Source organism: Pezoporus wallicus, unplaced genomic scaffold (assembly GCF_028554395.1).
Source record: "Pezoporus wallicus isolate ANWC-B61680 ecotype Strahan unplaced genomic scaffold, APGP_CSIRO_Pwel_v1 scaffold_7383, whole genome shotgun sequence".
Classification (NCBI taxonomy): domain Eukaryota; kingdom Metazoa; phylum Chordata; class Aves; order Psittaciformes; family Psittacidae; genus Pezoporus; species Pezoporus wallicus.
The window spans coordinates 2,171,309-2,199,254 of NW_026636323.1; the positions used below are offsets into that span (position 1 = coordinate 2,171,309).

Here is a 27,946-nt window from a genome sequence, read left to right on the forward strand (position 1 = left end):
TCCACCTGCTCCTTCCACCACAAGCCAACAGATCCTGCAGATCCTCTCTCCCTCATGCCCCTCCTGCAGGGCCACAGTGAGTCTCTCAGATCACCAGCTTCTCGATGCTTAAAGTACTTGTTTCATCCTCTTCATTGGAGCCAAAATACCCAGGGAGGTCGATCATCTGCTGCTCTGCCTCCGTTAAGCCAAAAGTAGTATTATCATAAAAGGCAAACTCAGGATCCAAGGGGAAGCTCTGGCACTTGTCCCTTCGGTACTGGGCAGGGCTTACACCTGGGACTCTCTGGGAATTATCCTTGCCAGCTGAGCCTGTTTCCTTCCGCCATGTGCCTCTGGGGTTAGGTGAAGGGCCCCGTTTGCTTCGACTGGGTTCAGGCTTATCAGCTGCCTTCTCCTGACCAGCAGGCTGGTGGTCAGTGACCAAGTCCAGTTTCTTCACCAGGGGCCCTGCCCTGTGGTGGCACTTTGTCCCATGGCCCTGCGGTTCACATCCTGGCACAGCGCTGTGGGGCTGATCCAGCTTTTCACCAGTTGGATTAGTGTTCCTCGATTTTGGCCGCATCCTGTCCTCCAAGCCCTGGTCCCATGTCCTGGTCCTGGAGTTGTAGAGAGGAGTCTGCCGGGGGGTGAGGGTGGACATGCTTCTCTCTCTGAAAGGCCTGGCCTTTTTAGTCTCATGGAAACTGGCTGTTCTTCTGAACTGCGGGTTTCTGTGGCAGGCCCTCTCCGGCAAGTCCCCTCTGTTATCCTGGTGCTTGAAATGAGCTCTTCTTACCAAGGTTTGGGTAGGGCTCATTGCAGCATTGGCCTGTGAGAATGGAAAATCCAGCCTAGGGTGAGAGCCTTCCCCCAGGAATTTGGGCTGACTGGCTGGCTGTTCCAGAAACGGAGATTTGATCCTAAATTTGTTTGCTGCTGCCTCCTCTTGGTTTTCTCCGCTCAGCGGAAGCATCGTGGTGGCACCAACAACCGTGTCTGTGAGGGGATTCTGAGAGACATGGTACACCTTGGTGGTCTCAGTCAGGCCCTTCTTCTTCATCTCTTTCAGCTGCTGCTGTGCCAAGCGGTAGCTGAAGATAGGAGGGATAATTTTTTGGGCATTTGGCTGGAAGTTCTCACTTCCAGAGGCATCATCTTCTTGGGCAAACTGGAGGCTTCGCCTGTAGGTCAGAGGAATGTTAACAGGGGCATCCCCTCCTTCAGCGAAGCTGTCCCGCTGCTTGTTGCCTTGACAGATGTTCTCCTCGTCAGAGTTCTTCCGGAAGCCAGGGGAATGGACAGAGTTTCGGCGCACGGCAGTGCTGCACTTCTGAGCTCTGCAGAGCTTCCTCCAGAGGGTGATGAGAACAGTGGCAAAGATGATGAACAAGCACAGGGAGATACCTGTGATGGTCACTATGTTATTTGCTTTCTGGTCCTCTCCTGGCTGGACAGAAGGTGAGGTGGGAGGCTTCATAGCTGTAACAAAGAGCACACATGTCTATCAATCAGAGCTGCACTGTCATCAGCATTTTGGTATTTTAGGATGGATACCTTACAACAAATTAAAAATAACCAGTTAACACAGTACAGGAAGTTGTCTGCCATTAAAATTTGCTCATTAGAGATGAGCTATTACTGATTACTTCAAGATGGCAGGAACAGATCTACTTACTTTAAACCAAGGCTCCAACAGAACTTTTAAATGTCATCATTACTTCTGCCTGTTCTGCCATTTCCATAAGGCACTCCTAAATAGGTGTAAAATGGGTAACACTATTTGCCCTCCCTTGTGAAGTACATTAAGATCCCCTGGTGAAAAGTACCATAAAATAAGCCAACCCAGGCTAGTACTTCAGTATCACTTTAAAATTACTTTTATGAGAGCTTAAGGGGAGTGAGAATTGCAGTGAATTTGAAGAGCACAGAGGCAGCACCAGCCGGGGCAGCATAACTTTCAAAGCAGTCCTCTGAGCATGCTTCTTCTACCACTGCCTTGTGTCACAGCTGCAGAGGCTGGAACCTTCCCCTGCCACCCCAAGCTCCTAGTTGAGAAGGCCACTGCTCTGGTGCCCCTGGCATGCTAGTATTGACACTCTTCTGTTGTGGACTGCAGATGGGCTTTCAAACAGGGACGAACACCCTGCAGGCCTTTCCTCACTGAGAGAGTGGTCAGTCTCTGGAAGAGTCTCCCTGGGGAAGCAGTCACAGCACTAAGCCTTTTAAAAGTTTAAGGAGCATCTGGACAAAGCTTTAGTCATATGGTTTAGTTTTAGGTAGTCCAGAAAGGAGCAGGGAGTTGGACTCGATGATGTCTATGGGTTCCTTCCAGTTTGAGATTTTAACCTGTAATGTGAACATCACAGATCTTTCCACAGCCCTATTTAAACCTCTCACCTGCTCACTGCACCACATTAGAGATGGCTGAACCAAGGAGAGATTAATAATTCTTTTTTTGGATGAGGTCCCTAGCATTTTAGGGGCAGCCCTGTGAATCGTTGAAAGTGGATGAATTGGTCCACCAGTTAATTCCAGTGTGTGTTAGCACTCCCCAGTTGCTTACGGCTCAACATCAGCACTGTAAGGCCATGACAATGCTGTTGGAGGATAAGGCTGCACAGATGTAGTTGACAAGAGCTGGCCATAAAGCTGTGAGTTCACACTGAACCAGTTAACAACCCTGCCCCTGTCTCTAGTTTTATCCAGAACCCAAAGCCTTACATCAGAGTGAAAGAAAGTCTGTTGTAAAACTTGGCAGATGCCTGCACCACTGTGACTGTCCAGGCATAGGAAATGTGCCTGCAGAATAACAAGAAGCTGATACCATGTTCTTCTCGTAATTCAGAAGGACACTCATTCAACAGAAAGCTGGTATTAGGAGGGTGTGCACAATGTACAAATACACTGATGAACACAGGCCAGAAGGTCTCAGGCTGCTATGATAACAGACGTGCAGAGTGCTTGGTTGGGCAAGAGATACATTTCTTTGCCTCAGGTCTACCTGACAGCCCCAGTCGCTCAAAAATCCTGCTACTGGATCCACTTTGATCTTCATGTCACTCTTGAGAGCCCAGCATCATCTCAAAGAACAAGACCAATGCCTGCTGGATCTTTACTGGGGGATCTCTAAAACTTTCATCCAGCCCAATGTCACTGTGCCAGAGCAGGGAAGACTACTGTTCTGGGGGCCTGAGCAGGGAGTGAGCACACTGACCTCAGCAAAGAAGGTAGGACCAGCATCTGCTCTGCTCAGTACCACTGCAGCAAAGCAATTCATTCATTGCTCATCCTCTTCCCAGTCCTGTTTGCTTTCAGTTATTTTTTAAAGACTTTGTTTTAAAGAGTTTCAAGACACTGTGCTGTATTGTTTGGAACAGAAAGCTAAGAGTGAGGTTCAAAACAGGACTTAGTCCCTTAGGTTTGCTCTCTCTCCACCTCATGTACCTCTGCCCCTGGACTGTGTGCTGGTTTCATTTACTCAGCTATTTGCTCCATCTGCTGGACTAATAACTTGAAACATAAATGATGCTGAAAAAGAGGCTTGCCTGCTCCAGAAAGGTGCAGACAGTCTGCGGGTGGGAAGGTGACACTCCCAGCTGGACATCAGGCAGCAGATGAACACTGTAAGATCACAGCATCAAGTCACTTCCTGAGCAGTCTAAGATTCAATGAGATAAAATCTTGTAGGTGATTCTGTAAAGGAAGCTGCTTGATGTGGGAACAGGAGGATTAGAAACCATGTGCAAGAGAGAAGCGAGGCAATTCCTTCAGATGATCCCATGGCAATGGGTGCAGATGCAGGCCTCCCGTGCATCTGTGCTTCCTATATACAAAATATATAGATAACCTTTTTTATTAACCCAGAGACCTAGATGGAATTTGAGGATTTTCCAGACCTTCTGAGTGCTGTCAGATAGTATAACCACCACCAGACTGCCACAGGCATGTGTCCTGGGTATGCATAGGATTGCTGACCTCTTTGAAAACCACCATATGCCTTATATAGTTGTACACATGCATGGAAAGAGTGACACCTCCGAGAAGCACCAGAGAGGCCAGTCACCTCCATGCACGTAAACCCAAGGTGCATACACAAACCAGTTGTCCAGGACATGCTCCACATGGATGGACCCCCCTCAGGGAACTCTGTGCACCAGAACTGCTCTCTGGGATCCAGAGGAGTGGGGTGAAGCTAGCCAGAGAGGAGCCAAGCCAAGTACCGTACGTACAGACATACCCCTCCCGCAGGTAACACAAGCATGGAACAGCACAGTTCAGCAACAGCTTTAGGAAAACACCAACTAACTCACTGTGTTTCTCTGCTGGCATTACTGCCCACACCAGCATAACAGGGTTTGCCATAGAGAAGACAACCAGGCCTAGATCAGGGCATTAGTTTTAGGCTGGGGCCCTAAACATCTGAGTTGTTCTTCTCTGCTTACACTTGCAGATTTACAAAATAAGCAAACCTACATGGCCAGCATTTTCCAGTCATTAAAAACATCAGACGCTTTAACAACAAGCTGTCAAAATACCCTATGTGCTGCACAAACACTGACAAAATGCAATACCTGGCTTCATGGAATATCATTTTTAATATTTTCCCTTCACCCAACCTGTTGTTCAATACAACCCATTTCTTACAGTGCTCCACAACACATTCCAGGCCTGCCTGTACAATTCTGAGGCCTTCATTCAACACCTTGAAGCTGGTTCAAGCCAACGCCTCCATTTAAAAAGTAGTCCTGCCCTCTTCCTGCTCCAGCTACACATTCTCCCCCTCTGCCATCCTTCCCTTTTTCAGTGGCAGAAGCATGGCAACAGCTTACCCACATTCCCAAACTTGCCAATTTTTGGCTGGTTCTATTCCAGTACTCCACATTACACTTTTGCCAGCACAAGGAAGTGCACAGAAGCAGCCAAAGCAAGAGGTAAGGCATTGATCACTTTGTAATAGTTTAAAATATCTGTTAAATTACAGCCTAAGAGAATAGGAGCCTGCACAGTCCCTGGGCACCTTCTATTCCCCATCCCTGGTTCCCAGGGAGTTGGAAATAGATGATCTTTAAGGTCCCTTCCAACCCAAACCATTCTATGATTCTATGTTTTGCTAGCCCCAAGATCTCTCCTTTAGTCTTTCTTCATTCCCTAGCCACTCTGGAGATTTTAAACCCCTTCCATGGCACCCACAGAATACCAAAATCTTATGGCTTGGAGACTTGTCACCAGCTGCCCCACAAATGCATGTAGACTCCTGCCCTACTCCATCAACCACAGGAGTGTGACACCCCTCCAGAATCATTCCATTTTACAAAGTCCTAATAACAGACCCTTTTCTTTTGCTAGGGCAGATATGCAACCACAGGGAAGAGGACAGCAGAGATGACACTTACACAAACACTCCTCCAGGGAACACAAGGAAGTCTCGCTGGGTGATCCAGCACAGCCTAATTTGGCTGATGAGGAGGTGATGCACTCTCGGAAGCGCTGCCGGACGCCATCCCCGCAGGTGACACTGCAGGGACTCCAGGGCTGCCACAGGCTCCACGTGTCTGCAAATACACAAGCTCAGAGCAATGAGGAATACACCTGCATCCTTACCTTTAAAGACACAGCCATTTGTCTTCTCTCATTTAAGAGAAACAGCAGTAAATAACCAAAACCACCAGCATCCAGGGACCCACCCCTGTTCCCATCACAGTCTGGGGAAACTCCCACTCCTTGTTTTCCTTTATCCACTCCAGTGCCAGTCAACAACACAGTGGTCAGTCAACTGGCAGGCAAGTTCTTCCTGGAACCACAGAAAATGGAAACTAATCCACAAATCTTTGGAATGGGTTAGTAATTTACATATTCATCCAATTCCCGCCTGACAAATAGTGCTTTTACAGCAGGATAACTTCATTGACTTAAGTGTAGTTACTCCTGATTTATGTGACTGTGAAAGGAGGGTAAGTCTACAAGGCCTAATAAAATGGCAGTATCGGTTTCTCTCTATTATCTTCTCAGCACACAAAAGTGTTACTGAATCATTCACCTGACAGCTTCCAGGTCTCTGTTGCTTTATTGCTTATGGTTTGGCAATTAACTCGAGATGAAATTTTGCTGGTTCATTTATTTATTTTAAGTGGAGTCAAGTTCTAATACTACCTCAAACATTATCACCTCTTAATGTGTAATGAAATACCTCTTTTGCTTAGACAACATCCTTATCCAGTGTTCAACACTCAAACTTTACAGCAGCAAGAACCCAGAGACAGAAAGGGACTTCTCCTGCCTGTATCTGACAGCTGTGACACTGAAGCAGGACCACAGCTTTCAATTCCAAACTAATGCACAAGCCCAGGTACAATTTTAAAGGACAAACCCCCTGGGGATCCTCCTATAGTGTAACAGAAAGAAAAACAATAGACCTCTTAATTCCATTTTGTCACTCACAGATAAAGTTGAAAATCAGCTGAATAGACAATAATTTAAAAACCTAGATTAGGTTTGTTAAAGTTTGCTCTTTCAAATAATTTATAGTGTTGCTTCTGTCAACGCTGGTCATGTTCTTTAATTTTATGACAGTTGCTTTGCTGCTACGATGCCCCTGAGCTCCTCATCAGTGACAAAGTTACTATGTCAAAGGACTAGACAGTGTTGGAAATGGCTTTATGATTTCATAGAATCATAGAATAGAATCACAGAATGGTTTGGGTTGGAAAGGACCTTAAGATCATCTAGTTCCAACTCCCCTGCCATGGGCAGGGACACCTCCCACTAAACCATGTCACTCAAGGCTCTGTCCAACCTGGCCTTGAACACCGCCAGGGACAGAGCATACACAACTTCCTTGGGCAACCCATTCCAGTGCCTCACCACCCTTACAGTAAAGAACTTCTTCCTTATATCCAACCTGAACTTCCCCTGTTTAAGTTTGAACCCATTACCTTTGTCCTATCACTACAGTCCTTAATGAAGAGTCCCTCCCCAGCATCCCTGTAGACCCTTGTTACATCGGTTGCTGGATTGTTCATAGTGAGTTATTAAAAGTCTCTAACAAAAATAAATACAGCTGTGTTTTAACAAACATGAAATGTTACCTGCTTTGGGCCCTGTCCTACAGATTTTTGTGAACATGCCAGTCTGAGTTACGTCAATACAAGGAGCTTAACAGAACCAGTGGGGCTGCTCTCCTGTGTGCAGGTACTCACCTGCACTGCAGGATAGCGCCCAGAGGTTTTGAGCTTACTCTTGTGCTGTCAGCCAAGGCTGTAAAGCGTGTATAGGCACATACTCACGCACATCTGCGTGCATGCATGTTCCAGTGCATCTGCCTTGCCTAATGCAGAGTAGAGATGGGCACAGTGAGACACCCAGGTGGTGCTGCAGTTTTAAGCCCACACAACGCCAAGTGACCGTCCTGCCTATTTGCCACTGACTTTACCACAGCATTGCGATATCTGTGATCTCAGGCTGTCTTTCACTTTGTGTTCTGTGAGCACCTCTCGGCTTTCACCCTTCTGTCTCTGGAGCTGGAGAGCTGCTACAACAGCGGAGAGGAGCCCAAAGGCAGGCTGAGTTCTCACTCCTCCAGTTTGCAGCCACCCCAGTTCCCAGGAAGTGTGAAATGGAGCACAACTCTGGTTAAGTCTCTCTAACTTGAAAGTCTGTTTAAGACTCTCAAACTTACACAGGGAAGAATCAGGTCAGATATAAGGAAGAAATTCTTCACTGTGAGGGTGGTGAGGCACTGGAACAGGAAGCCATGGGGAAATTGTACATGTCCCATCCCTGCAGGGTTCAAGACCAGGTTGGATGGAGCTTTAAGCAGCAATCTGGTCTAGTGTGAGGCATCCCTGCCCATGGCAGAAGGGTTGGAACTGGATGATCTTAAGGTCCTTTCCAACCCAAATCATTCTATGATTCTATGAAGACTGGATGGTGTGTGGTGTCAGGAGGAAAGGGAGTCAGAGGGTGCCAAGGAGGGGGGAACTGAGAAAGTTTGTTGGAGTAAGAAGTCCCGCAAAGATACAAACTCTGGACAGTTGCAAAATCACATCAGCTAGTGAGCAGAGATATTAGTGAGGGCAGCAAGACAAAATTACCATCATCGTTAGTCAGTCAGTGGCTCACGGATCCCTCCTGAAAAAGACTTCATGGTATCACAGTATTGGGGATCTCATGACACTCTTCTTCATACCAGTATCATGAAAGATTTCTGCAGTGTCCCTAATCACTGGTAGAGGAAGGAAGGCTAGGTGGAGAAGCACCTACCTCCTCATAGACTACTTTATGTGAGCAGCTTGGTGAGTCCCTGTCATAATTTCTCTCTCCATATTCCCTGCTCATTTAAACTTCTGTTAATTAGTCAGATATAAAGCCAGACCCAGAAAGGTTCTAGTTGCCTCCAGTGCTAATACTGGCGATAGTGGAGGGCGCTTGGCAGCCTCCACATTGATGCCTGTGGGCTTCAATGTACAAGAACATTCAGGATGAGTAATTTTACAATCTTGGTGTTGAACCTATGATGTGCCCATTGCTCCAGGGCACTTTTCACTGACTCTGCCTTCAGCAAAGGACAAAAGAGCTCCTTAGCATAAATACTTGGCATCCATAGCTTTGAGGCTAAGAGTACGGGCCTTAACCAGCAGAGAGCAGGAAATGCTCCAGCTCCCATGAAATCCGGAGATTTAAACTCCTGTGACTTGCTCTGCAACCTCCTGCAATTACCAGAATGTAAAAGAAAATGAAGCATACTTTATTCTCCCCCAAGGAAATGAAATGATTAATTTCCATTTAAGACAAACAGATCCAAAGTGCCAGGGGGAAACCAGAAGGTGTGCACTGCAAACCAGCTCTAAGAAGTGTGAATTTTTTCACACAGAATTGAGAAATCAATTATCAACATGAAGACCTCGAACTGATGAGTTAGTTTGACATAGCTGATAGTTGGCAGATCTACCAACATGAAAGATAAATGCAATTAACTGTGTTAATTGCTGGGCCGTATAACTATCTCCCCGCAAATTTTTGTGTTCGTAAGACTCTGAGCATGCAGTGCTATCCAACAGTGCAGTCAGCGAGGAATGCTCAGCATCATCCTTCCAGTCTGACACACAGGATAGTCCTAAACCTTCAACAAGACCAGTAATATGGGACAAACCCACTGATGATTTACAGGCTCATGTGAACAGCTACACTAGCCTGGGGCATTGCAGAGTATTTGTGGAAGCTGAGATCAGCTTTTAGGTCCTGAGCACAGGTGTACAAACATTGTACTGCTGTTAGGATGAGACCTAGGAAAACACCCTTCTCACCCATTCCGTGTTTCTCTGTTTCCATGGAAATGAAGCCTGGGTGCACTGAAATGGTGGCATGCTCCAACAGGTTACTAATTTGGACAATGAAAGGATGAGGAACCCTTTAAAGGAAGAACACCTAGACTCTGCCTGTGCATATTGCCATCTTCTCCCCACAAACAGGTGTCTTTAAGAATTGTGGAGGCACAGCCTAAACTTTTTTTCAGAAGCCAAGAGCTATCCCAGGTCCGTAACACCCAATTTATTCTTAAAATGCTGGGGATGTGGAGAAGAAGTATTCAGTGACACAGGACACTGGTACAAACCAGCCCTGGCACATGTATGTCCCCTCCATCTGTCCCAAAATAAACGCAAGCCAGGTGCAGATTCAAGCAATACAGCTAATTGTTTCCCAGATTTTCCTACGGATAGGCAGGTCTGATTCATAGAGTCTTATTCAGGGAGCAAGTATTTTATAGAAGTTGTGTGTCCCTGCCTGACCTCTAGATACTCCACTTACTCCTCTCCTCCCTTACTGACCACTTTTCCCTTCAGAAGGTCTTCCCCTACCTTTCTCTTTCCTCCTGCAGGCAACAACTGTACTTCTTATGCCCTGCTGAGCTACCAATAGGGATTTTTTTCGACAGTCAGCAAAAGTCAGATGAACAAAATTCATCTCTGCTGTTGGCAACTGTGAAAGACTTCCCACCAAAGTTGAAAACGGTCTCTGGAGTATAACAAAGAACTGTAAAATTAAGTTAATTAACACCAGAAATATGAAGAAAATATTCCTGTTTCTATGCGGTAGCATTACTGATTAATTTTATAAGTCTCATTCCATATGTTTCAACGGGGATACAGGCTAGGACATGGAACATCCTTCTAAGGAGTGCAGAAGTTTCACTGCTGGGGACACTTAAAATCCACATAAGCAAAGCACAGGATAAAGCATTGAAAAGAATGAGCCTGCAATGCATCTGTTGCTGGGTAAGATGAGCTTCCTACCTCAGACATTCAAATAAGACAGTCAAACACAGAGAAAAAGCTGCATGACCCTCCCTAAGTCACCTGTGTGAAACAGCTAACACTCCACTGACACAAATGAAGTGACTCGCATCTCGCTGTTATTTTTTCACAGGTTCTCCAGTTGGGAGTCTACAAAAAGCTGCACAAGTGCTGGCTCACAGCCCACCTTTAATAGATCTATTCATAGTCTTACATAGCACAAGCATTTTTGCAACACTCATTCTGAAGCTGCTGCCCTGGCCCACTCGGGGCCATGGGAACATTCTTCCTATACCAGACGCAAGTCAGATTCCTGTTCCATAGGCTGTACTAAACCTGGCTGCGATAAGGAGTAAGGAGCAGGCTTGCCAAACGGTCAGGAATATAACTGATGCCTGATCTATGGATAATGGGTGTGGCAAAATCATCTTTTTTCTCATCCTCTGTGGTTTGGATGAAGATAATGATTAGGTACTTTGACCTTTTATACGACAATGTCCCTGCTTCATAATAACAGAGCAAATGCTAAATGAAGTAAGAACTGGCTGAGTGACAGATTTGATATGCAATTGTCAACAGAAAACCATCATCGAGTATAAATGCACCTGGATAGGTTCCAAAGGGATTAATATAAGGCTCAGTGCTGTACAATGCCTGCCTAGTTGACATGAAAACAAAGATAAAACCATTACTGAGAATGTGTCACTCCTGTGATGGCATAAGTAGATAGTGCAGTCGTATGGAGCAATGTATGGTACTTGCATGTTACGGTAACCCAAGCAAAATAGACATTAATCAGCGAATTACAAAACATAGGAAGAAGGAATACAAATTGTACCTGCACGATGGGAGACTACATACTAAAAGGTCACACGCGAAAACAGCTCAACAGGAGTTTACAGGGTAAAAGTTGTAGCAAAATCAGCTAATGCAATTGATGGAATGAAAGCAGAGGTGTGGGTAAGGATAATGGTTCTGCTCAAAGCAGCATCAGTGAGGAGGACTTCTGAACACAGCACCCAAAGCTGGTATCCCTGTTGTCAAATAAAAAGAAGTGCTTAAAATAATGGAAATGGAGCCAAAGAGTCGGAAAAGTCATCAAATCCCAAACAAAATGCCTTCCAAAAAGACTCAATCTTTTTTGGTTTATTAAAAAGAACATGGAGATAATCTGGAAGGACTGAGATGATCTGGATCATCTTTGCAGGGGGAAGAGAGTGGACAGGAAACAGCTGTCTCGTCTAGCAGAGAGCAGCAGAGTAAGAGCTAATCACTAGAGACTGAAGCTAAATGAGCTTTAGTTATGAAACACAGAGTTTCCCTTTTTTTAGAAAAATAAAGTAAAATCAGAGCACAGTATTGAGAGAAATTACCGGAGAGGTCTCTGTTTTGTCGTGTCTTCAACAAAAGACTGAGTAACTCTCTGGAGTGGCAGTCAAATGCAAAGCCTAGCTGCAGCGCTCACTGCCAGGGCAACTGGATGAAAAGTGATGGCCCATGTTGTCTAGGAGCCCAGACTAGAGGATTTATCACCAATCCTTCTCTTAAACCGAGTGAGTTCAAGAAGTCCAAAGCAGAAAATAAGTGACTTGAGGAGCAGTGTTTGTTGTGCAGCAGCCACAAATGTTATGCAGCTATCGGGGCTTGGGTCTGTGCACACCATCTCTCAGTGCCCTGCTGCAGGGTGAGGGCTCAGGAGAGGGCTTCTCAAACCAGCCAGGAGGCAGATGGCCATCGCAGGCAGCACAGGTTCACTCTGCCTGTTGTGGCTTTAGGCAGATGCACCCCTCCCAGAACACCATGCTCCTTGCAAACACTGCTTACAGGCTTTGAAGTCCCACAGATACAGACACAGTCAGATGTGCTGCACCTAATTAATTTCAGGTTGACATTTTATTTATGGCTATGCAACACGGTTTCGCTTTCATCGGCTCTATAGATGTGACACTTTTAACTTGGCAGATGTTGACTTAACTCTGTTCTTCACAGGCGTAGCCCGATTCTTTCGACTGCAGTTGTAAGGATAGTGCTATTGGGGAACCCAAGAAAACAAAGCAGATTGCAGGGAGTCATCACTTAAGGTGGATCTCATGAATTAAAACAGTTAAATACTGGGCACAGAAACGTATCTATGTCATATCCTAGGTATTTATCTGCGGGGTAATTATCTAGATCACATCAGTGTAACACACCACCCAAGCACAGAGAAAGAATTAGAATTCTCTTTTCCTTTTTCCTTGAGAATTATCTCCACTAAGAAAATATGCTTTCAGTTTTAGATAGACTTTCTTACGCCAAAGGAAGAGAGAGAGTGCCAACAGATAATGCAGATAGGAAGTTAAGATGATGAGAAGAACTACATACAGTTTGGCATGTGGTGAAAAGAGAGGTCATTTTTAGTACAAAGCATTCATTAAACAGCTAGCAGTTTAAGAATTTATGTAAGAGCATATGATACTAAGAACCTAATTAAGATAGGCTGTGTCTGGACTGTGTGCTATGAAGCATGTCCTACACTCCCAGTCTCCTGCTGATCCCACTCAGATACCTGCCCATGAAATGCAATGACGGGTTTTTTTTTGCACTTCCTTTTCAGGGAGACCAGGGTGGGGAGGTGTATAAAATGGTGTACATCTCAAACCTTTCAATTCAAACTCTTTGAAGTGTGAAGATGGGAAAGACTAATACATTACCTATGGATACAAGCCTGCTCTACATGAGAACATTTACTCTTCTGTTCCAGGGTGTAGGCAACACAACCTAACTCAATCCAATCCCCTCGTGCACACACAGCTCCTCCATCACCATGGCTGCCATCCACAAATGAAGGATGAGAAGGACATTTGGCTCATCTGCTTACTCTGCCATGCAACTGCGATTTATAGATTCTGCCAAAGCATGGACTGCCACCTCTTAAGCTACAGCTGTATAAGATGCATAGATGGAAATAGAATGTATAGATGGCTCCTTAAACAGGGCTGAGGAACAGGCTCCAGCTCTGTCTTGTGATTATATGATCACATTAACACTCCTGGACATGGTTCTAGCTTCTGTGAAGCAACCCTCTCCCAGACCATGCGTGGTCATGGCCCAAAGGACTATATGAACCACACACTGCTCCCAGTTGGCAGTTTGTATGAGTCTAATCTTTCCTGGGAGGAAAAGTTTAGCTATACAAGTGTGACCCATGATCTGCCTAGTGGCCTGATGGGTCAGAAAATGCACCCTGGTCTGCAGAGACGTGCTGAAAGGCTACTTGAAAAGCCTGCAACCTGTCCAAGTGACACAACAGTGTCTTTCACCGTGACCAAATACTGATTCATCTCACCAGAAGTTGTGTACCTAACTCCTACAGCAAATGTGCTAGAGAAAAAGACACAGGTAAGTATTCAGCCCATTTGTCTTCTATACCCATGAATCACCCTGTCCCTCTTGACTAAAAAGCTAGACAACTACTCAGTTCTGGACCCTTGGCTTTTAGACATTTTGATGTAGTTAAGACTAATCCTACCTTTAGTGTCCCAGTGGGTGTGATCCACTGAGAGGGTCAAGTTTCAGTTTTGCCTTGACTAGAGAGATACATCATTCAGAATGCCCCAAATGGCATTGGGTTGGTACTTAAGTGTTAACTTAGTGCAGTTTTAAGCTACTTCAGTAACATCGGGTACCAAATGTCCTTGTGTTTGCCTCTACCTAACAGTCTACTCTATCTCATTCCCACTGCATATGACATTTACACCACTTGTCTGGTGTAAGAGACCGAAAAAGTAGCTATCCAACAGGTGACACCACAATTAAACCTATTTATCATCACCCATGGTGGCTGGGAAGAGTGCTGATTTTGGCTAAAAGAGGACAAACATCAGTACAAACCCATATTCCTTTGGATCATCATGCATTCCTTAACTCTTGTTGGGAAAAGGCTTCGGTTTGAGAAATTAAAGAGGTCAAAGCAGTATTTGTTCTTCCCCACATCAAATAAAGTGCAGTTAAATTCTGTCCTGTTGTCTCCTGGGTGAAGAGTGTTTTCATAGAGCCAGGCTGTTCTTTGAGCAGGATGCTTGAGAGCCTCTTTATAGACGACAATTTTTCCACTGATAGAAGTGCATGGTGGAGACACTACGAAGACCTGAACCAAAGTTTTGCATGTTGCTTCTGGTGCCACAACCAGTTTGTACCCAAATTTGTGGAGGAGATCTATAGGTCCTATGGAGGCAATGATGGAATGTGTTTCTAATGATTTCAGTAACACAGTGATGTATATTTCTTGACTAACAGGTGGGCAATCAAACTCTACCCACTGGGACCTAGAGAGCGGGATTTCTTTGCTAGTTCTAATACCCAGAGTCTCATCAGAGCTTACTCTTCCGAATTCATAAAGGGTGCTGGTGAATATCACATCCAGTGAAACCACTGTCTCGTTCATGGCACACAGCTGCTCATTTGTAAAAAGCCCAACCTGAAGGGAGCTCCCAAGCACCTCTGAGCTCTTCTTCAAATCAATGTGAAATACAGGCCATTCCACATGGAGGGTGGACACCCTGCTTCTGCTCCACTGGGCAACACTGCTGTTATCACTGGGAGAGACCATTCTGAACAAGAAGTCCCCAGCACTCTTGAAATGGAAACACTCAAATTCTACCTTCCCCTGGGACTGATTTGCTGGAAGCTGTTTTCTTGCAATTATCTTGTTGGTGCTGGCATCCAGCAATAGGATGGACAGATGCTCTGCTGTCACATTACCACCACTAGAGTACTGATATTCCACAGACACTGTGTCACTGCTGAAGGCTACATGACCTGGACGCTCCAACAGGAGATACTGCACTTCGCCGAGAACTGAAAGGAGAGCCAAAGAGACAACTCATTGTTTATATACTTTATGGAAGAAAACAAAGATTTATAAAGTGGATATTTTAAAAGTGGTTCTCAAGCACTTTAAAATGAATCAATTCACACACAAACAACGCCCACAAAAGAAGGCCCTAGCTACAGCAGTTAAACCTCACCACCTCTCCTTTGTCCAGGGACGTGGTTTGCTGCAGCTCAGAGTCCACTGCAGTAACATGCTCAGGAAGGTTAAAAACAAGGTTAAAAAACCCACAAACCTCTGAACAACCCAGAAGAGTCACAGAATATTTCACTTATCAGGATAGTTTCTCAGACTTCTCAACTTTTCACTTACCGATTCTTAAAGTCCACAGTGGCCAGCTGTTGTTCCACTTTCTTTAACTTAGCAAAAAAAGGATGGCAGTGTCTTAAAACAGGAACATGAAAAATGTCCCCCAAATTAAATAAAGAAGACTGCATGATGCTTTTTGAAGCCTCCCTCTTCCTCTGTCTCATGAATCTTTCATTTTGCTCATTTGCATCGCAGCCACTTGAGTGAGAGAGCTGAAAATAACAGGGATCGTGACTGCAGCACTTTTCTTGTCTCAGATATGGTGCAACATGTCCAAATTACATCATTTCATTATAAATGGCACAGTTTTTTCTACATGCACTTCTTGCATGACCATGTTTGTGCAAGTTGCCAAATTATACCGAGATGTGCCATAACTAGTGGGGAGAGATGATATCAAAAGCAACGGACTGGGAAGATCACACTTCCCTTCTCAGCTCAGCTAGCTTTCCTGTGTTGCTTGAAACTTAAAAGAGATTTCAGACGCAGAAAGCTTATCTGAAAAATGGGAGCTGCACATATCCATTCCATATACAGAATGTGCTGTGTAACTTCTTTATTTAATTAATTGTCTGGGAAAAGGCTTCTGAATCTTGGATGGAACATCCTATGGAAGTGTAAAACCTCAGTTAAAGCAATCCTTTCTTAAGTAGTATCAACTAACAATGCTTTGACTTGTTAAATCTGTTACACATGTCTTAAGATTACCTCAAAGCCCGCTTTGCTGGAAAAACACTGCAACTGCCAAGGCAAGCACTCAGCAGTCAGGAGTAGCAGGACTCATCTCACATAATATTAGACGCCTACCACTCTAAGCTTCAATATGAGTTAGTCACCTTGGATTCACTTTCTTGTCAGCAGGGAAAATTTTTCAGGAAGAAATTGATCTGACCAGCTACAGACGTTTACACCTGAGTGAGGTACAGTGTGCACTAAAAAAGCCCATTACTCTCCACCAGCTATAACATGTCCTTAAAATAACCAACTCCAGCCACATGCATGAAGTCCAAATGAAGGTGGCATGCACAGCCTTACACATATAAATCATGCATATGGTCTTACGTATATGCACTGTAATTCCATCTTTAATTTGCATTTCCCCAAGATGATGCTGCTTTTGGCACATGGACGGCGCTCGTTACCAGAGGGCTCTTTTGTTTTCATTCTTCCATGGGTGGTCCCCTGTATCATTGACTGCTGACCATCTAAACCCCATCCCGATAACGCAGAATTATTCATTTCCCTCACAGACTCTTTTATTGTGCACTTAACATAGTTTATTCATGCATTAGAAACGTAAATGAGTTTATCCTTCCAATGTCCTGGAAAGATAAGAGGATGTCACTATTCTTGTTTTGTGTGTTAGGAACCAAGGCATAGGCACAAAGGTGAAAACTGCCAAGTGTCAACTAACTGTGAATGCCCTTAGAAAGCTAGGACCTGATTTCTAATACAGTGGTCCTTCAGAAGCATTCAAAGCAGGATCCCACTTGGTCCCAGTTGTGGTGAGCACATGGCACCCCAGCAAACCTGATCTCAACTCAGAAAGAAGGAAACAGACCCTAAATGCCTGTGGAAAATGGCACTCTATGAATAGCCCAGCAACACATCTGCCTTGCTCTTCACGTTTTGGTTCTGTCATCTGTGCCTGTCCATATTTTCCAGTCCTGCTCCTACCATTACCTACTGTCACTATCTCTTGGGTACTACCCTAACTCCATTACCATTACCACAATTCTCCAGACTCCTGCCTTTGTCTCCTTGTCTTATAGCTCTTCTAACTTCTGCTGTTCCGTAATTCCAGCAAATTTTCTTGCTCACTGATAGCATGACAGCAGAGATCACAGGATAAGCAACTCTAGTGCCCAATATTACAAATATGGGGGAACTCTGCTGCCCTGGCCTGCAGCACACAGTATTGCATGGGGCTGACAAGAGGAGGCAGCAGGAGTTGGGGCATGCTCAGTCCTTCAGATAACTTCATCACCAACTCATCTGCAAGGACTTACATCTGGACCAAGTCTGGGCAAATCTTCATAAGGACAGCAGAAAGGCCACTGTAAGCACTGTAACAAGCATGAAGTTCTCACAGCTGTGTTTCCCAGTGAAATGGTTGCAAGTTGCTGGGGCTTTGTTTCTTTGAACATGGGCAAAATTATCTACTTTTCTACAAAGGAATCACCCGGATTCAACTTAGCCAAAATATTACAGGGAGAAAAAGAAAACAGACCATGGCAAAAAAACCCTAATGAAAAATTTCAAATTCAAGCTTTAAGTTTACAGCAAAAATATTCAAGGGATAGTAATGAAAAGTATCAGTGTTTGTACCTATTTCTCCACTGCCCTTGCTCTCTTTTACAACTGTCTTAACTCTCTTACATTATTTTTTTATATGGAATACCTCAGGTTTGAAGTAACACTACCGTGTATGTGTGCAGGAGGACTGAAGAGAGGCCAGCTCCCATCAACCCTCATGAAGATCACTTGGGAAGTGAGGAAAGTGAGGATGCTGTTGCAGCACTACAGAGCTCTGGCTGGTACACCCCAGTTCACAACATCTTTTCCCCCATCTTTGGTTAATAACACAAGAACTTGGCACTCCTGGACAGCCCATATAGCAGTTTTTCATGATGCTCCAAAACGCACTAGTCAGAAGTAGCCAGCTTTCACCACAAGCTCCTTCAGCCCTCCAGCCCACTCTGAGTGCATGACTGTGCCACATGCCAAAACTCGGTCCCAGTTGTTTGGACAGCCAGTCAGGGGTAGCTTTCAATGCATTTGTATATTTTTGGTTGTCATTACAATGGTCTGCTGTTGAATGGAGCCTGGCTGTGGTGCCAAAAACCTTCCAGAGGAGTCTTTGCAAGAGCTCACGCTTAGAAAGATCAAAAGGAAAATCTTTGTTCTCACTGAAGAGCAAGAAGAATTACTAGAGCATGCTACTATGATATTTATTTATTTTTAATTGTGTTTAAGCCAACTTGGGTTGTGCTGTTGGCTTGTCAGCCACTAATAGGACAGAGCTAAGAACAAACACATCAGAAAAACTGATCAGAAATGAGGATTCTGTTTTGTTGTGTGTTAGGGTTTTTTTTAGCATTACAGTGATTTTCCAGTGCATACTGGATCATTTAAAAAATAGTCTTGGTCTGAAACAGAAAAGTGTATGAGTGAAATAGTTATCTAAAAACTGCATGCATGCGATACTCAAAGACGTGTATATGCAGAACTGTTTGGAAATAATTTTCTGAACTATGCACTACTCTTTAACTGGAAATAAGGCAAAAGATGATGCACCTAAAATTTGCAGCAGAGATTTAGCTCTTTAACTGCACCTTGTAATCACTTACTGTGCCACGCTCTATAAAGTTCAGGAATAATAGCTTTTTCCTCTGAGTCAAATAGTCGTGAATGCTTACAGGGCTGGCTCACCAGTGGACATTGCCGTCATTCACCTCACTTCTTGGGTTATGTGAATTTAATACTTAACCTCACTGTGTTCCCCACTCGGTGCAGCGTTCCCAGCCTGGCTAGTTAACTTTGCCTTATTAAAAGAAGAAAAGGTACTGAAAGCCAAACAAATGCTTCCACCTTTACTGGAACGTAGCTCACCTAAAATATGGCAATTCTAGCTTCTTTAACCTTCTAGTGATCCCTTGTTCCAGAGAGTAAAGGCAGCAAGTACAGAGGCATGAGCAGCATAATTAGTATTGAGTCATTCCCTATAATCAGATTTTTCTCACTTCGACAAGGAGAACTGCACACATTTTTGGTCTATTTCTCTCCTATGTAAGATCTCTTCAGCCTTTCGGTGTGTGAACTACCTGCTACCACAGTTCATTCCATAAGTGCGGACTAAACAATCCTTTTTCCTTTATTTTTTAATGCTATAGACATTTCAGCAGTGCACGGGTTAATCCTTTGGCATGGTTTGACAATGTACCGTGGCTGTCAGAACAATGCCTTCTTTTAAATTAGGAATGTGATTTTCGAAAATATATCTATTATTTAGGAACTGAGTCCCATTTTCAAATTTTCTCATTCACTGTGCAATAAGGAATTAATTCCTTTTGCAAATCTACTTCCTACTTAGAGCATTCTTGAAAAAGACGACACCATGAATATGATGTCCCTCAGCTCGCAGATATCGTAGTTAGATAACTTGAACTTAAGATGTCTGATCTCCCTCCTTGGCAGCTGATGGTGAGAAGGAGGTGATTTTTCATTCCATACATCTCAGACTGCAGATGGGTTAGAGCTGCATTCAAGATATGCTGACTTATGTATGGACTACTCAAATGAAACTGATTGCCTCTTGACTAGCTGCCTAATTTTACATTACTAAAATTGAATGAGCACAAATACCATCTCTTTACTTCTTATACAGTCAGAGGGAAGAAACCTCTGTTGTTCTCAAAAGTTCTTTAAATGGCAGCTTAGTTCCATCAGATGGGGACTCACTCAGTCATGGGAGGTTGCCTGCACTGTATATGCTTACATCTCAGCAGACCATCACAGGTTCATTTTACAGTTAATAGAGAGAAATAGGTAGGTGTGTGGCACAGTTCCACCCAAACTGGTATGGATACCTACAAGGTCTGTCTTCCACGATGTTCATTAAAGATTACAAAATATGAGTCTTACAAGAGAGCAGAGTTCCAGTTCCTGCTTCTAACATAGCCAGTTCCTCAACGGCGCCCACGGAAATCTGTTCATTTATCTTGTTTATTTTTCTGAGCAAATTCAGAGCAGGAAAGGTTCCTGCCACTCTGATCTAAAGGGCCAGTTTACACAGTTCATATAATCTAGACTATATTCTGTGCATATCAGCAGTGGCTTCTGTGAAATCTGATTTCAGCCAATACCTGGAAACACTACTATCCAAACACACTTTGTGAATACTCATCTCACAGTTTTCCCTTGGTAGCTGTAATACTCACCATAGTCACAGAGCACTACTAACAACAGATTTGAAAAATCTTTCAACATCTGTTTCATTCTGACCAGTGAGATCCCAGGTCCTTTTACTCCTCATGTCCTTCTTCAGCTCCAAAGTGCAGGCACTTTTTTCCAACACCACCTGCAAGTTTACAAATTACAGCTGTATTGACTTTGCTTTGTAAAATACAAGAAAGAAGACATCCCACCAATAAGCAAAAAACCCAGGCTATTAAACAACACTTATCTTCCATTTACTTAACAGTTACTAATAACTGTATCAATGAATTTGAATAAGCACAACTATAATCCACTGTACAATAAATTTTCGCTCCAGAAATGTCGGCTCCTGGGCCAGAATAACAAAGACAGATCACAATTTACCTTTGCACTGCAGTAACTGCTGCTGTGCATGTCTTATTTTAAGATCAAGACTCCTGATAGCAAAATAACAAGTATTTTATACAAAATGCAACTCTGACTTCAGCACATACAGATATTGGAGATTTATTGCTGGTACAGAATTCCTTTCACTGTCAACTGCTTTCAAGCATGTGAGAGACTTAGGAAACTACCATATTGGTCCTCAAACTGCCCTATTATTCAGTAATATATTTAGTTATCTATAATCACCTTCTATGTCATTCAGACTGATTGGATGGAGAAGGTGTTAACTACCACTTTTTGTTCCATCATTTTTTAAGTTTTTATTCTCTGTAGTCTTAGTAAAGCCAAAAAAAAAAAATAGAGTTCTTTTTGGCAAATTTCATGATTTTATGTCCATGTGCTTTAAACTAGTTTTTATGGGTCTCATAACAATCATATAAAACAGGTTGGAAGCACAATGGTAGCAGCAAAACCAATAGTTTGCTTCAGAAACAGAAATAGGGGAGAATCTAAAAGAGAAGATCTACCTCAGGGGAACCATTCTCAAAATACAAGAATTGCTCTTTTGTATTGCACAGGAACAGCAGCAAGTCAGTCCTACTTTGCTCATCGTCACGCAAACATGCAAGAAAGTTCTTGTTCCACTAAGTTTACAACCTAATTCTATGAGAAAAACCTGTCACTGGAGCAGGCAGGAGTTAGAAGCGAACAAAACTGCACAGCATAAAGGCAAAGTGTAGGAATCAGGTATGGCAAAGCTGTCTTTAGGAATCACAAATGAAATATTTCAACAATAACTTTGCTAGACTTGTAGAACTAAAAGACAGCAGACGTGTTATTTGAAAGCTTTTTAAACTGTTCTCTGTTCCAAGTGGCTGGAGAGAATAATTTCTAAGAAAAGACTAACAGCATGGCTTTGCTCAGTAGAAGCCCATTACAATAGTAGCTGTACGTATCCGAAGGGAATAATCATCATCCGGTCCAGGAACTTGACAAGGCTCCAAAAAGCATTAGATAGGGACAGTGATACCGCCACCACCCAGAATTTCACTTGATATGCCACAAATTACAGGAAGACAAATCTTATGCCTCAAGACAGGGCGGGCTGCTAGCAGAGGGCGGTGGCAAACCAGCCTGCCTCCCAGGGTACCGGCAGCAGGCACATTGTTCCTGTCCTGTGTCGCTACTAATCACTCATCAGTTAGTCAAAGCAAAGAATCAAAGTGGTCGAAGAAAATAAAAGCAGATTCATTTAAAAAAGACAATAATTGTGATAGATGCCTTGCCCTCTAGCAAAACTGCTCAAGGAAAACGGCACAAGTTATGCAGCATTGCTGTACACTGCCCTGAAATAAAGAGGGGAAAAATGCTTTGTGGGCCACAACCATGACTGTGCTGGATGATTTAATGGGTCCTTTCCATTTCAACCTTCCCAGCTGTGTATTTTTCAAATGATTTTTATAAATACTTCTTTCAGAGCGCCACACACTGACAGGTGAAATTCAAATAATCCTAATCTCAGTCTAATGAGTGACACATTGCAGAGAGGAAACGAAGCTATGGATAGGAGAATAAATCCTCGGGAAGAAAGAAAAAAGCCTGTGTAGGAGAGTATTCTTGAGATAGTTGCCTTGCATCTTAATTTGCACATCAGCCCAACCAAGGGAAAAGCAGCATGGTTCACATGACAGGGAGCTGGTGGGAGGCACAGGAGACCTGACTCCTGTTCCGATTCCTGCCGTCGCCATACATACCATGTCAGCAGACTGCAGCATTAATCTGCTCCCCTCTTTCCCACCCCATCTCTCCCGCTCTGTATTTACAATACAGGCTTTTCAGGACAGAGACTCCTTCTAACCAAGCCTGCAGACAGAGCCCAGCACCAGGGCCCTTGGGTGTTTTGGTAATGTCGATCATTTGTCAGACCAAAACCTCCTTCCCTCTGTGTTATCTTGGCTTGCTTGGGAAAAGGACTTCGGCGAGCACTGCAGGCAACACCCAGACTAGAACTGGAGTATTTGAACCAGTACCAAAACTAACTTCCAATTAGTGAGATCAGGTACCTCTGGAAGCCTAGCCCGGGGCCACTTCACCCTCCACAAGCCTCCACTACCCCTGCATTGCAGGGGGAGCCCTCCCACCTCACATACAGCTACTTCAGTAGCTGCAACGCAGCCCAGTCTTTGAACAAAGCTCTGATCAAAGTGCCTCCACAAAGCCTCCCTGAGCTTTTGCACCTTTGCTAGCTCAATTCTAATAGCAGTTTTGAACACAAGAATTGCTGCCCCGTTTCTGGAGTAATATTTCTACACACACCCCTTCACCTCTCCTTCCCTGCAGCTTTGTTCCTCTTCCCTCCTTCAATTTCCCGTTTTCACATTGCCTCAGTTTTGGACAGGCCTTACACAGGACTTCTAAGCTTGGTTCAGACTTCTCCCCTCTCCTCTTAGTCCTCCCTAAGCCAACTTCTTTCTAGATTTCTTCTCATTCTTAGGTCTTCAGAACTCTCCACATCTTTGCCTCCTGCCCTCTGCTCTATTATTCTTCTACTTTCCATACATAAAATTTTGCTTTTCAAGGCAGACAGTACAGCTTAAATGGCTTCTGCTCTATTCAAATCTTCTGCCTCAAGTTCATTAACTTAGCGAGATGAAAAATGATTGACCAGAGAAGGCTATCAGACTTTGAATAATTGGCTTTTTTAATTTATTGCTCTCGTGGACAAGCACGAACTGAAGCTTTATTGTGTGAGACACAGCAGAAGCACAGCAACATAAAAAGATGCTTTCTTCTTCCAAGAGACGGTGTAATGGGCTGATTGGAAGTGGAAAGCTTCCTCTCCAAAGGGAATTAGAAATGACAGATGAGGAGGGGATAAGCCATAAAACGCCTTGGAAATGAAGACCAAGAGGCTTGTGTGTAAAGCAAATGACACAGGAAAACTTCCAAGTCCCTGCTCTGCAACAGATTTTCCTGTGCAGTCTTGGTCACACCACTTAGTTTTCCTGTGTTGCAGCTCTCTTCTGGAAACAGTACCTCACTACCTTGTATGAACAAATCCATCATGAACTGCGAGGCTTTACAGGCACCACAGTGTCAGGAACTGTGCAAGAGCCAAACACGACAATTTCATTTACAGTATTTTTTGCAACTGAAGTAACAGAATAGGTTATAGATACTACCAGAGTCACATATATTAATCTATTTAAATAACATCATTATTTCTTTATGTCAGTAAAATCAAAGTATTTCGGTTTTACAAACAAAACAAACCACCCACCGAAGCAACAACAAAGCACAAGCCAACTGGATTTATGACTCCCAGTACTTTTTGCAGCAGCACCCAAGGCCACAGAGCAGACATGGCATTTCACAAACCAGCCACCCTTCTGAGTGCTGTCACCTGCTGATCTAGCACAGCTAACCAGTTACCAGCTTTATCAGCTTCAATAGTATAGCACTGAGCAGCTACTCCCCCTTCATAAGGGAGATGAGAGGCAAATGAGACCTACAGTTAAAAAAGGGCCATCAGGAATGAATCAGCTACTCCATGACAAGCAGCAAGTTTAACGAGAACACAAACTCACAGCACTCAAAACCTCTGTGCTCTGCAGCCTCATTCACAGCGAATGCCACTGATGGATGTCATATTTTGCTCAAGCCACTGGTATCCTCAGTCCCCCTCTTTGCAAATCCCTGGCAAGAGCCAAGCCTTCTCTTGCCCTAGCTCCATTCTCCTTCAGGAATCAGGAAAAGGCCTGCCCTTGCTCAACTCTCCTCCAAGCACAGCCTTGCTCCCTCCTTGACTCCCAGACCCCTCAGCTCCAGGGGACCAGCCACAGCACAGAACTCCCCAACATGGCTTGTGGCACATGCAATGGCAAGGCAGAAGAAGGGCTCAGGGAATGAGTAAGTGCAGGGGTCAGGTTGAGGACTGATCCTTTGGGATCCAGCCTGCCTCCTGCCCAAGCAGCTGCACCTGCCCCAGTAACCAGCTCTGGTCTGGAGTGATGCTGTCAAAAAATTAGTTATTTATTGGAATTTAAAGCAAGCAAAATGCTGCTAGAATGTAAAGAAAAAAAAAATCCCAGTTGAAAACCAGTTTCCTTAATAGCTGTCCATTAGTAAACATTTTACAGTCACATTTGAAACCTGAATTTGCAAAATTCTGTCTATGCATGAGGCTGACAGTAAAATAGGCTAGAGATGGAAAAGCCTGAAAATCCCTAAACTCTTCCTACATTTCACTTGAGGGATGCCAAGCAGCACAAACAGCAAAAAGAAATGTGCATCTGCAATGTTTCCGCAAATTTAAGATAATTTATCTGTGTGGCAGGAAAGAGATTAATTATTTTCAACCAGCGTTCGCTTATTGCAATGGGATTAGGCAGCTATTGAAGTGTTACCACCTGCTGGGAATTTCAGAGCTTCCCATATAATCCTCCCCATTTCACATGGAAGGGAGCACCTCAGGTGTTCATCACATTTTATCAGAATCTAATCACTGCTGACCACTCAGAGTGATCAGGGCCAAAAAGACACCACTTCCAGAAGATACTGAGTTTAGCAATAAAAGTCTGTATGTGATGCCTGCCACAGCAGGGGGCTTAGAGCTGACATCCTCAAAGGCATCCTTCATTCTTATTTACACATCAGACAATTTTACATTGTTATCAGATAATGGCTTTATTAAAATTATGCATCTAAATTCACTAGGCTGAAACTGACAGCACCAGATCCTCTGTGTGCAAGAGGAAACCCAATAATTTTCCAGTAAAGCCTATTTTCATCAGCATTTGGGGTCAGGTCTCATAAAATTCTGGGATTTCTCAGCTCCTTTTGATATCAATTCAGCAATTCAAGAGCTAGCTGGCCAGCAACATCTGTCCTTGAAACCTAAGGACTATAGCAGACTGCATATAAGGGCGAGATTTACTTTGGAAAATGTACAATGAAAATAAGTTTATTAAGCATAGGAAATTTGGGAAGGTGTCCAAGCAATAATAAATAATGAATGCAAAGAATTAAATATATTAGATCATTCCCTTATGGCATAAGGGTTGGAATGCAGTCATCCATTCTTTCCTTTCCCTTTAGATGTTTTGTTTAAATACGTATGTTGCTCACTGTTTCTGGAATTCCCCTGTTGGTGGGGTTATCTTAAAGACCACAGAATGGGGAATATACACTGTACAGCCGAAATAATTAGAAATACGTTTGAGAAGCAGGTCTGAAATATCACAAAGTATCAGGACTGAAAAGAGAACCGGGAAGCTGTCTCCTATGCTTTATACTGATTTTGTCGTATACCCACATGGTTTCATCTCGTCTAGCGACTCGTATAAAGTCGAAATCACTAAAGGTACTGGAAACACTCTAAAATTAATGCTACTTACCACAGACTCGGAGCGACAAACCCACTACAACTACTCTAGGCGCCAGTGCTACCGGCACTTTGGAGTGCCACAGCACCCGGGCTGCTAAGCGGGACGGTCCCTGCCTCTCGGGTACCGCCTCGGGGAAGGACAGATCCACAGCCGGGACCTGTCCTCACACGGTCTGTAAGCACCCCAGTACCAAGCCTCACGGCCACCCCGCCGCGGTCCCGCCGGCACCCCTCACAGCGACCCAAGGGCCGTCCCCTGCCTGCGCCGGCTGCGCTCCGTGCCGCCGCACTCCCCACAGCCCACACTAGCCCCGCGGCTCCAGCCCCTCGTCACCCGCGGCCGGACGGCGCCTCGCCCAGGCCTGGGATCCCCGCCCCGCCGCCGGGGGAAGCTGCAGCCGGGCCGCGGGCACTCGCTTCCCCTCCGCCCGCCCCGCGCTCACCTCCACGCCGCTGCCCTGCGCGGGCGGAGCGGCCGCCGCACCGGCGCCGCCGGCGGGACGGGGCTGAACGGGATCCTTCCCGCGGAGGAAACGCCGCCGGGACTGCCCCTAGACAAGCAAGTGCTGCTCCCTCACTCATTCACCTCCGGCGGCGGGGGGAGGGTTAAATGGCGGCGCAGCGCGGCCCCGCGCGGCTGTCAGGGCGGCTGTCAGCGGGGCGCGGGGCGGCGGCGGGTGCCGTGCGAGGGGAGCCCGCGCCCCTGGCGGCGAGGCCCGGTGAGGCGCGGCGCTGCCCAGCCCAGCCCAGCCCAGCCCAGCCCAGCCCAGCCCAGCCCTGCCCTGCCCTGCCCTGCCCTGCCCTGCCCAGCCCAGCCTAGCCTTGCCCCGCCGGGGCCGCCCTCCCCCGGCCGCCGCCGGGGTGTTGTGGTCCCTGTGGGACAGGGGCCTCCAGGGGAATGCGGCAGCCCGGTGAGGGAGGGAGGCGCTGGGGTCATCCGCAGAACCGCCGGCTCCCGGCCAGCCCCGGTGGAGGCTCCGCCGTACCCCGGGCTCCAGCAGCGCTTTAAGCGGCGCGGTGCGGTTTGTGTGGCCCCGGGGTGAGAAGTCATGGGCTCCCCCAGCACAAGAGGGACGTGGAACTGCTCGAGTGAGTCAGAGAAGGGCCACAAAGATGAGCAGGGGTCTGGAGAACCTCTCCTGTGAAGCCAGGCTGAGAGAGCTGGGCTTGTTCATCCCGGAGAAGAAAAGGCTCTGGGGATATCTTAAAGCAGCTTCCTGTGCTAAAGGAGCCAACGAGAAATAAGGAGAGGGACTTCTTACAAGGGTGTGGAATGATGGAACAAGGGGGAATGGCTTTAAACTGAAAGAGGGGGGACTTAGGTTAGATATTAGGAAGATGTTCTTTCCACTGAGGTTGGTGAGGCGCTGGCACAGGTTGCCCAGAGAAGCTGTGGCTGCCCCATCCCTGGCAGCGTTCAAGGCCAGGTTGGACATGGCTTGGAGCAACCTGGTCTAGTGGAAGGTGTCCCTGCCCATGGCAGGGGGGTTGAAAGTGGATGATCTTTAAGGTCCCTTCCAATCCAAACTATGCTTTGATTCTATGATACAATTCTGTGAAGAAGCTGGAGATCCATGGTGTGAATTGAGGGAACACCGGGGAAGCAGGCCAGACCTTCAAACCTGCCGAAGCTGCTGTTTCTCCAGAGGTGCGTGGTGATCTCCACCTTTTACACCTCTCCGCAAGCTTCCCTTATGGTCAGTAGAGAGTTCTCACCACAAAATCCTGCTGCGTGCATTTTGCCATCAATCCACGCATGAGCTTGCACACTGATGTTGAGCT

The 27,946-nt window shown here is 45.2% G+C and overlaps 1 protein-coding gene across 1 annotated transcript; it reads right to left on the reverse strand.

Moving 5' to 3' along the window:
• On the reverse strand, window positions 1-26,878 carry THSD1 (thrombospondin type 1 domain containing 1). Its single transcript, XM_057400007.1, has 5 exons — window positions 26,608-26,878; window positions 20,394-20,533; window positions 14,145-15,110; window positions 5,376-5,534; window positions 1-1,461 (listed from the first exon to the last, which is right to left on the reverse strand). The coding sequence occupies exons 2-5, from the start codon at window positions 20,449-20,451 to the stop codon at window positions 86-88; spliced, it is 2,559 nt and encodes an 852-aa protein (XP_057255990.1). The 5' UTR covers window positions 20,452-20,533; window positions 26,608-26,878; the 3' UTR covers window positions 1-85.
• Window positions 26,879-27,946: the final 1,068 nt, after the last annotated feature.